Here is an 11,017-nt window from a genome sequence, read left to right as displayed (position 1 = left end):
AGCTTTAGTTTTATTTTCCCCTCATTCCTTATACACAAATTAAGATAGATTGGAAGCTTTTATTGAAAAGGCTCTAACCCCAAATTAATAATGAGGGATACTCAATCCTAGTATTAAGTCAAGCACACCTTTTCAGTCTAATTCAATTTATTCATTAGCACAATGGACAATGATTTTGTAATCCAACTATAAAAACAAAACCAAATAAATATATTGAGAAGGCTTAACAGGGTGGCTCCTCAACTTAGCCTCTCAGGAATATAGTGAGCATAACAGACGGGTGTGTATTACAAAACACTGAAAGAGGAGGGTGCAAGTGGTTTCCGAACCCCGGGATTCATGCTAGCCAATTACATATGACAACTTACAATTCTCTCCATGACAGAAGCTTCCTTGAAATAAAAAGAAACTCATATAGTGTGTGTGTGTGTGTGTGTGTGTGTGTGTGTGTGTGTGTGTGTGTGTGTGTGTATGAGCAGGATCCAGCTGCTTCAAGGAAACAACAGACCCGAGTGGAAGGTATTAGCTGTACTTGAATGATAAGATGCTCTTGGTTTCAAAGTTATTAAAAATTGGAGGTATCTTTTCTGCAAGTGACAGTTTTCTGACAGAGCATGTGTTATTCAGGGTGCTGGTTCATACATGGCTGCCCACCACTTGATAACTGCAAGATGCATGTGTGAATGAGCTACCACATCACTCTGAATACAAGGCCCTTCATTCATGAAACACCTGCACCTGCAATCAAGTGTTGCATAATCATTCAATCAAGTGGTGAAAAAGCAAGGGAAGTATAACTACGTAGCTTGGGGTGGGGACTAGCATGACCACTTGAATATCCTTTACAGCAGGGACCCTGTAACTCTCCAGATGTTGCCAGACTAAAACTCCCATCATCCCTGACTGGGGCAGATGGGAATTGGAGGCCACTGACTGGAGGGCCACAGACTCCCTGTGGTGCGAGAAAGGGAGTGGCAATTCGCAGAAAGCAGGTCAAAGTGCAAGTAGATAAATAGGTACATGGCGTTTCCGTGTGCTGCTCTGGTTCACCAGAAGCGGCTTAGTCATGCTGGCCACGTGACCCGGAAGCTGTATGCCGGCTCCCTTGGCCAATAAAGCGAGATGAGCGCGCAACCCCCGAGTTGGCCACGACTGGACCTAATGGTCAGGGGTCCCTTTACCTTTTTCACATGGATTAGTTACCTATTAACTTTAACACATGTTATACTTACAAAGATGATGATGATGATGATTTCCAGCTGTAATCTGTTTTAGTTATTACTATTAGTGTTATTAGTACATTTCCCTAATTTTGGAAGGTGTCTACGGTAATTTGCAGTTAATGCTAAGTATAGGTTTGTTTGAAACAAATTTACTCAAAACCACATCCTGGGACCTACATATCTCACAGAATCCTTTCTCCTGGGCCCAAGCTCCCTCAGTGTTTGTGTTTCATGTTCCAGGAACCTCCATTATATGATATCAGGTCAGATGCTGCCTATAATGGAATCACAGAATCTTAAGAAATGTAGGGTTGGAAGGTCGCGCCAAGGGTCACCAAGTCCAACTCCCTGAAATAACTGAACATTTAGACCATTTCCCATAAAAATAGTGAAGTTCTAGGGAAATGTTTTCTACAATATCTTTTGCTGATTTTAGCAACTGGATATTTGCATTTGTTCCATATTGTAAAGGAACACTAATGTTTTAAATAAATAAGATAATAACAATAGACTGAAATACAATTATTAAAACCACTTCATTGCTATTAAAACCACTGGTAACTGAATAAAATCAAGCAGTTTGACTTAAGTGGGATATGGAACAGACCACCTATTAATCTCAGTAAGAACAATTAAATGAAGCTGAATGTCTCTGTGTATCACATTGTTTTTTAAAAAGTTACTATATGGCATTGGAAATGCTGTTATTATTCCAGTGAACTCCAGGAGACCTAACTGGTATAATACAACATCAACACCATATCAAACAAAATCTATAAAAGATCTACTAAATAAAATTATTTGTGCACATTAACATTGCAAACAACATCTAATGACTATTTCAATAATTCATGTGAGCAGTTTGCTTGGGGTATAAAAATGCATTGACTGTATGTGGTAGTGATAGCCAAGAATGTAAGAGATTCATAAATAAACAAATTAAACCATTTTAACATGTAATGATGCTGTTAGCTAAACAATTACCTTATTTGAAAATTAGTGCCTAATTTTCTTAACACCTTTTTATGCCAAATTACATTTTATATTGAAAGAAATCCTATATTTTCCAAAAACATTTTCTTCCTTCTTCCAAATGCTGATACACAGAGTTCCTTTTATATCACAAAAATGTCTTTTCTTTATATTTAAAGTATTCAAGAGCTCTAATTTTGTTTTACTTGGGACTTGATATCCATAATTCTCATATATTTCATTCAATGCTGTAGTCAGGTATTTTTAGTTTTAATTAAGAATTACTTTAATTGGGCAGTAGCCAGCAAAGTGCTACTTCTTGCAGAATGGAACTTCTCCCTCCTTCTCTCCCTGTGTGCCTTCCCCAAATTTGCTCCAGAGGATTGCAGGAAACCCCAGAACAGATTTAAGGGGTGCATGAGCTAGCAGAAGCAATAATAATAATAATAATAATAATAATAATAATAATAATAATAATATTTATACCCCGCCCATCTGGCTGGGTTTCCCCAACCACTCTGGGCGGCTTCCAACAAAATATTAAAATACAATAGTCTATTAAACATTAAAAGCTTCCCTAAACAAGGCTGCCTTCAGACGCCTTCTAAAAGTCTGGTAGTTGTTCTTCTCTTTGACATCTGGTGGGAGGGGGTTCCACAGGGCGGGTGCCACTACCAAGAAGGCCCTCTGCCTGGTTCCCTGTAAATTGGCTTCTCGCAGTGAGGGAACCGCCAGAAGGCCCTCGGCACTGGACCTCAGTGTCCGGGCAGAACGATGGGGATGGAGACGCTCCTTCAGGTATACTGGACCGAGGCCGTTTAGGGCTTTAAAGGTCAGCACCAACACTTTGAATTGTGCTCGGAAACGTACTGGGAGCCAATGTAGAAATTAATAGATAAAATGCTGCTTTGGGCTGCCCCTATAACTTGCTGTCTGCTTCTTGGAGACTCGCCAAAGCTTAAACTTCTTTCAAGAGTGCTCTAAGATCTCAGGTTTTCTTTCTTTGACAATGATTAATCTAAAGGAAGTGAGGAGTGTCTTTATTATCTACCTAGGATTTCCATCCAGTATAATGCCCAAAACATACCAATTGAACAAAAGCCACATACACAAATAAAAAGCATATAATACATACAAAAACCCAGGAAGAGGTTTATAGGGCCTTGAGTGCATGGGTTGACCAATCTTACCTCTTCCAGTAGCAGTGAAGCTCATGAATACTTTCACTGGCCAAGATACATGAAGCATGTTGCCCAGCAGCCCATCTTGGTGGTTATTGATTAACATGTTACAAGAGGAATGTCTGCATTGCTGAAAGGCAGTGACTATACACAAATCACTCAAGGGCTAATAAGCTATTAATGACAGTCTGCCACTCCTGAAATGGTGAAATTTCTTTTCTTGACCACAAGGACAAGTCGGTCATTGTTCTAAAATGTCAGACTAGGAGAGGTTGAAGGAGATCAATTTTTTCATTTAGAAAAAGGTATGGCTCAACTGTTATTAATAGAGAAAAATATAGAGGTAAAGAACTAACCAGGAATATCTACTACAGTTGAAGGATAATACCTTAGCTAATCTTAGTATCACTCAAATTCAATTGTTTTCAATCTTATTCTTAAAAATTTAATTATAACTCTTCATCTCTAAGGCCCATTGCTGATACAACACTCCCAAAGACTTGTCTAAGTGATTCTTTACAGTTGAGGAGCAATAGTCTGAAATCACAATAGAAGCTTTTTCTCTCAAGTGCTCATGACAGAAGACCAATTCTACAATGCCAGAACGTTTTTTTCTTTAAAAAAAGAACTTTTTTCTTCACTTTTTTTGTCAAAAAACCACATTAGAAACATCTTCCCAATGCAAACTTATGATACTACAGTGGCATTTGAAAGTCTCCAGTTTTCTGTTATTTTACAAAAGTAACAGAATCTAATTTACAGTAATGTAAATGAAGCTATTCATTTACATTTGAGTTAACAGGTCTATATGACCATCAGGTGAAAGCTGCATTGTGGGCGGTGAATCCCAGCAAAGCTGCTGGCCCAGATGGGGTGCTGGGAATAGTGGTAAAAAATTGCGCCAATCAATTAGCAGGGGTCTTGACGAGGATTTTTAACATCTCTCTGCAAACCGCTTGTGTTCCATCATGTTTGAAAGCGGCCACCATTATCCCAGTCCCAAAGAAAACAGCAATTAACTGCCTAAATGACTATAGACCCATTGCATTAACATCTGTAGTGATGAAATGCTTTGAGAGATTGGTCCTTCAACACCTTAGAACATGTTTTCCACAGAACTTGGATAAACACCAGTTCGCCCATAGGAGAAATAGGTCAACAGATGATGCCATTGCTACAGCTTTTCACCTTGCAGCAAGTCATCAGGAGAGACCATGGAATTATGTCAGAATGCTGTTTACTTATTATAGCTCAGCTTTCAATACCATCCTTCCGGACATTCTCATCGGAAAGTTAAGGGACCTAGACCTTTCCTCTAACATCTGTGATTGGATTAAAGACTTTCTGAGAGGTCGGACACAAATAGGGAGTATTGGGCCTGTTACATCTACCTCCCTGAAGCTCAGCACTGGCACTCAACAGGGATGCGTGCTAAGTCCATACCTGTATTTGTTGTATACATATGATTGCATTTCATCCGACCCATCTACTGCAATTATTAAGTTTGCTGATGACACCACCATAATGGGTTTAATTACAGGCGGAGACGAATCTGTGTATGGGGGGGAGGTTCAAAAGGTACCCACATGGTGCTCAGAGAACAATCTGCACCTAAACATTGGCAAGACAAAGGAGATGATGTTGGACTTTCGGAGGAAGAGAGGGGAGCTAGCCCCGTTGTATATCGGGGGGCTGTGTGGAGAGAGTCTCTTCCTTTAAATTCCTGGGAGTCCATCTTAGTGAAGACCTTACTTGGAAGGTCAATACAGCCCAGGTGGTTAGGAAGGTCCAACAGAGACTTCATTTCCTTAGGGTCTTGCGAAAGAACAATGTTAGACAGCAACTGATGATTTCCTTCTATCGGTCCACAATAGAAAGTGTCCTCTCATACTGTATTATGGTGTGGTACACTGGTTTGACAGCCATGGACAGAAAGTCCCTACTGTGGGTGGGGAAGACAGCACACGATATCATGGGCTGTCCCCTGAGTCCGCTAGATGTCATCGCAGAAGACAGTTGCCTCAGAAGAGCAAGGAACATTCTTAGGGATGACTTACACCCTGGCCAGCACCTTTTTAATCTCCTGCCCTCGGGCAGGAGATATAAAAGCATGATAAGCCGCACCAACAGGTTAAAGAACAGTTTCTACCCGTGGGCCATGAGGCTGCTGAATGGAAGACGGCAACATTGTGGCTGACGTTCGAGGTTGGTGGTCGTATGACAGCACACAGAGTATAACAAGGACTGAGAGATGGGGGGGGCTCATATAATCTCACTGTAAACAAGTGGTACAGTGACAAAAAAGTATTTCTATTTCTATTCTAAAATAAACAAAATTATATAATTTACTACCGTTATAGAATTTCCTACTTTACAGTAGTCAACTTTTGTTGTTGTTGTTTGATCTTCTTGCAGTCCATGGGACTCTCAAGAGTCTCCTCTAGAACCACAATTCAAAAGCATCAATTCTTCGGCGATCAGCCTTCTTTATGGTCCAATTTCCTCATATATTCTCAACAAATTGAAAACTATGTAACACAGTTGATGTACACTCAAAATACAAACTAGTAAACTAGTTAATGTTGGTTACCTCACACTTCAAGGGGGAAAGGGGAAGGTTAATAATGGGTACTTGTTATTGTTCTTCTTGACAAAAAAAAACCCCATTGTATGAGCACTTATGCTTGTATACTGTAAAATCATAAATAAAACCTTTTTAAAAGCTATAAATCAGCATTCTATTTTGCAAGACAACTGTCCAAGACTTTCTGAAGCCAAGTATTTTTAGGTAATTTCATTAATGTTTCTCCCTATATTTTATTTGCAGTAGTACAGCCCCCACTGGAGGTTTCAGAAAGCCTCATCACAACCCTGGATTTGCATGAAGTCAGGGGGGATAGAGGAGCAAAAGAGAAGTCAGGTTGGACAATAGCAGTGGCATGGGAGTGAGAAGGGAGGCACACTGAGAGAGTGAAAGTGGTAGTTTAAAAACTGGTAAAGGAGGAACACCAAGGGCTTAAAAAAAAATAGTGTTAACAAGGAGAAATACCAGCTACACTGGAAAACTGAAACAATATAAAGCATTCACTGTACTAATTTCAGTTGCCCATGCTCTGGTGACCTCCCATCTGGACTACTGTAACGTGCTATATGTGAACTTTCCCTTGATGATGGTCCAGAGGCTGCAGCTAGTACAGAATGAGGCTACTAGGCTGGTAAGTGGGGGCACCGCCTGATAGAACAATGGATCAATGGTCCTGAAAGCACTGCACTGCACTGGCTGGCAGTGAGCTCTTGAGCCAAATTCAAGGTGTTAGTACAGTAAGCCCACATCTTACGCACATTAACTTGTGTGCATTCAGCTTCATGAGCTTGGCAAAATAAGTTTTGTATTGTTTTTTAAGGAAGTGGGCATTCCAGGAAAAAGACTTTGGCAATCCCACCATCTATTGCATTAAATGTGTTTTAACTATGCACGATTTTGGTTTTACGAGCAATCACCAGAATATAACCCCTGAGTAAGTTGTGGGCTTGCTGTACTAGCATAAGCTCTAACTGGCTTGGAACCCAAGTAGCTAAAACAGCGCCTTCTCTTGGACCCTACAATCAGCAGGGAAGTCCTGATTAGTGTTGTCATCAATGGGGGCTGCCTGGATGGCAGGGTTTTTTCAATGGTAGTTTCCAACTTGTGGAATGCACTCCTGATTGAGTTCCACCTGTCTTCCTCATTATTGACTTTAAGAAGAAATTTAAAAGCATTCCTGTTCACCCAGGCATTTGATGGCTAGAATACACTATTCCTGTCAACCCCGAAATCACTGGTTGAGACTGTCTTTTTTAAAAAAATTAATAAATAATAAGGTTTTTAGCTGTTGTTTGAACTATGTTTTTTTATTGTGGCATCTGACACCCTGGGCTACTTTAGGGAAAAGTGTAGGATATAAACCAAATAAATCATCCACATCAGGTTATACACTGAATGGGGGAGAAAACTCACACACAAACAAAACGGATCTTTAATTTTAACAAAAAGCCAGGAAAATTAACTTGGATCCAAAAAGCCTCTTGGTCAAATAGAAGGCACTTCAACTAGTTTAAGGTAGCAGGGCTAGCTCACATATCCATCAAGTTTCTCTCTGTCTCTCAGACACAAACAGAATAACTTCTGCACAACTTTACAAAGAATTCTTGAGGGTCCCCTGCCCCTCAGAAGTTTATTTTAATAAGGCACAAGGGGCTGAAGTGAGAAGTGGACAAGAAACTCCAGTTGTCTGAAAGGAACTCTGGCTAAAGTTCTTTGGATCCAAGTAGTCATTAAAATGTAACATTCTCGCAATAACTGTTAACCTATTACATGTGATATATATCAAGCTTGTGATAGTGTGGCAGTTGCCCAAAGGACCACAATAAATGTGATCATGTGTACCCCTGTATATCCTTGAGTGTGCTTCTAATAGAGAAGTTATGGTAGCCTGTTACTTTATGAAACTGATGATTTTGCAAGTTGCACCCCCCCCCCATTGCTACATGGTGCAAATGGCTACATGTAACACAGGTTCCCAACATGCACACTAACACAATGTAACAGAACATGGTGGGAATCAGAACTTAATCAGCAGAAACTGCCAGTGCTAATTGTACATGTGTATTAAACATGAAATGATTGGTGGAAATTGAAATGCTTTGTTTGAAATTTTATAAATACCACTGCCTGAATCACCCGGCGGGGTTGCAGTTTTGCGGAACAATCCGACTGTAACCTATTGCTTTGCAATGAACAACATTAGACTCCTAACGCCTCACGTTTCTGAGTCTTATGGGCGTAAACTCGGGAGATAAGCTTTTTTCTGCCTGACAACAATATAACTGTATTTAACACTAAGCTTTTACTCACAATTACAATATGCTTACTTAAATAATTTGAATTCTGTGTACTGTATATCTTAGAACTTAATAGAATTTAAATGTCAACACAATTCATAATATAAAGGCATTGTTAAAACAAAGCTGCGTACTTATTTCAGAGATCTCAAATTACTGAAATGCCATATTTATGCATGCAAAATTTGAATGTGTTTTAAAGTACAAGTTTACTGTTCTCAGATCAGGATATGCCAAAAATCCAACACCAAACAACTTTTTGTTTATAATTAAGGCAATCATCAATCCAAGGATTACAGTCCATTTCATTTCATCTCTACATCAAAAAAAAAAAGTAATTTAAAAAAATTAAAATCCCTTGAAACGTAAGATAAATGAAAATGTAAGTGCCTTCACATAATAACAGTAAGCTGACCCTCTGGGAAATGGTTGACTTTCTCAATTCAAGGTATTCAAAGCTCATTCAAAAGTGTTCATTTGGAATGCAGATATCAAAGATGATGCAAATATTCAAGAGAAAATTAGAACTTACCAGATGTTCTAATCCAGCTTTGATGTTTCCAGCATCCCTGTAACAGAAGAACAAAAAGTTATAAATAGATGCCAAACCTTTGTCTGCAATTATTTATGTGCAACTTGGAAAGTTGAAAAAGAAGAGAAAGTCATACCGTCTTCTGAGTATGTTTGTTTTAATATATGAATTGTTTAAATAATAATAATATAATTATAAGAAAATATAAATACAATAAATGGCAGAATGGCAGCCCTGCACAATTCCATTTTTTTCTCATCATTATGAGTTAGTCAGAAAAGCATCAATTTATATCAGAAGAAAACATTTCCATCATCTAAGAACAAAAGTAAAATTCTTTTTTTCTTCTTCAGCACTATTGTTATATTCAGATTCAATTTGTATAAATTTGCACGTTAATCAACTAAAATGCATAATATTAATGGATGATGATTTTATTTAATTGAGTGACAAGACAAATGCAGCGAGGAAGGTATACTAAGGCATATATTTGTGTTTCCTACCCAGGCATACTGTAACAAAACTAAGTATTGTCAACATCAAACTAAAATAGTTATTACAAATTACACATTTCTAACACCAGCTGAATGGATACACACGTACAAACAGAATAAGTTAATTTGATCTACACAAGGAGTTGGTTCTGCTGTTGGTTCTGCTGGCCCTCTGAGATGCTTTTTATGTCATCAACTACAGTATAATGGTTTCTGGGTGAACTGTTTTACGCTAGTCTGAGCCTTTCTGAATTGCAAGTTGATGCTATGGCCATTGGCATATGGTACCCAATAAGGTTCCCTCTTGTGCCCTTTGTTGTTCTTTCTTTCCATCCCACCTAACCCTTTCTCCTTTTGATCTGATTCCAAGGAAGCAGTGGAGATTCTGACCCGGTCTCTGTAATCTGCGAAGTACTAGAGGTGACGCTTAATCCAGACAAGGCAGGTTTCAAGGTTAAGTAAGGAGGTTCATCAGGGAATGGAATCACAGAATCATAGACTTGGAGGAGGATCCAAAGGATCTTTTAGTCTGCAATGCAGGAATCTCAACAAAAGCATTCGTGACAGGTGGCCATTCAACCTCTGCTTAAAAACCTCCAATAAAGGAGAGTCCACAAGCTCATGTGGGAGACCACTGTCAAACAGCTCTTACTGAATACTGAGTGGCATAACAGGAGCCTTACTTCTAATACTCAAAATAAAAAAATTCCTTCCAGTAGCACCTTAAAGACCAACTAAGTTAGTTCAAGAACTAACTTAGTTGGTCTTTAAGGTGCTACTGGAAGGAATTTTTTTTTATTTTGACTATGGCAGACCAACACGGCTACCTATCTGTAACTGATTCTAATACTCAGTTGATCTCCACAGCCATAAAGTGGAGAAATTTGGGGTATGGTAAAGAGCCAGGGCTGGGAAAAGGGTATAAAAAGGTCTAGAGCAGGCATGGCCAAACTTGGCCCTCCAGATGTTCTGGGACTACAGTTCCCATCATCCCTGACCACTGGTCCTGTTAGCTAGGGATGATGGGAGTTGCAGTCCCAAAACATCTGGAGGACCAAGTTTGGCCATGCCTGGTCTAGAGGTAGCACTGAACGATGTTGTTTCCTGTGGATGAGAAGGGATGAGGGGCTGGGCTTAGACTATGTACATAGGCATGATTTGCCACTCGGACAAATTACAATAAGAAAACTCCAGCACTGGATTGATTCAAATATGTGATTATGGTACAGAAGTAACTGTAAATTACAACTTTGCCGTACAGGCACAATCCTAACTGTACAGTTATTTAAATACATTCTAGAGGGTTCAGTATATATTTTAGTAACGCTTTTTATTCAGGCGCCCCCTAAAAAACCACCCTGAAGCAAATATGCGTACTTGCCTAACTTACATTTTTTAAAAAATCATCACAGAAAAAGTTGGATTCAAACCCTTATTATAATAATCGAAAGTTACTTTACCACATCATGCATTATTAAAAGAGAATTCAAGCCCTGTATTTATACTGTTTGGTGCCAAAGGTCCTAATGAACTTAATTGCTAGGAAGCAGGGCCTAGGTCACTGATACAGGGAGCATCCAGCTAATGGCATCAAATCTGTCCTCTTCAGTGGTCTGTCTCCTGTGCTGTCCCTGTCATGACTTCATCAATATTTGTGCAACTCTTTTTGCTCTGTGCTGAAAGCAGACTTAATTCAATTATAGATCTCAAAACTGATAAAATGGTCCTGAAGTG

The 11,017-nt window shown here is 39.2% G+C and overlaps 1 protein-coding gene across 3 annotated transcripts in view; it reads right to left on the bottom strand.

The window, feature by feature from the left end:
- The window catches only part of RSRC1 (arginine and serine rich coiled-coil 1), a 166,508-nt gene that overhangs the window by 89,303 nt on the left and 66,188 nt on the right, over positions 1-11,017 (bottom strand). For all 3 annotated transcript variants that reach the window (XM_083504495.1, XM_083504493.1, XM_083504494.1), the window contains exon 5: positions 8,790-8,826. In XM_083504495.1, coding sequence (XP_083360621.1) covers positions 8,790-8,826 — 37 coding nt within the window. The remainder of the gene's footprint in view (positions 1-8,789; positions 8,827-11,017) is intronic.

This window comes from Podarcis liolepis, assembly GCF_965112155.1.
Source record: "Podarcis liolepis genome assembly, chromosome: 5".
NCBI lineage: Eukaryota > Metazoa > Chordata > Lepidosauria > Squamata > Lacertidae > Podarcis > Podarcis liolepis.
Note: the sequence above shows the minus strand (reverse complement) of the source record. Positions and strands in the feature narration are given on the sequence as shown.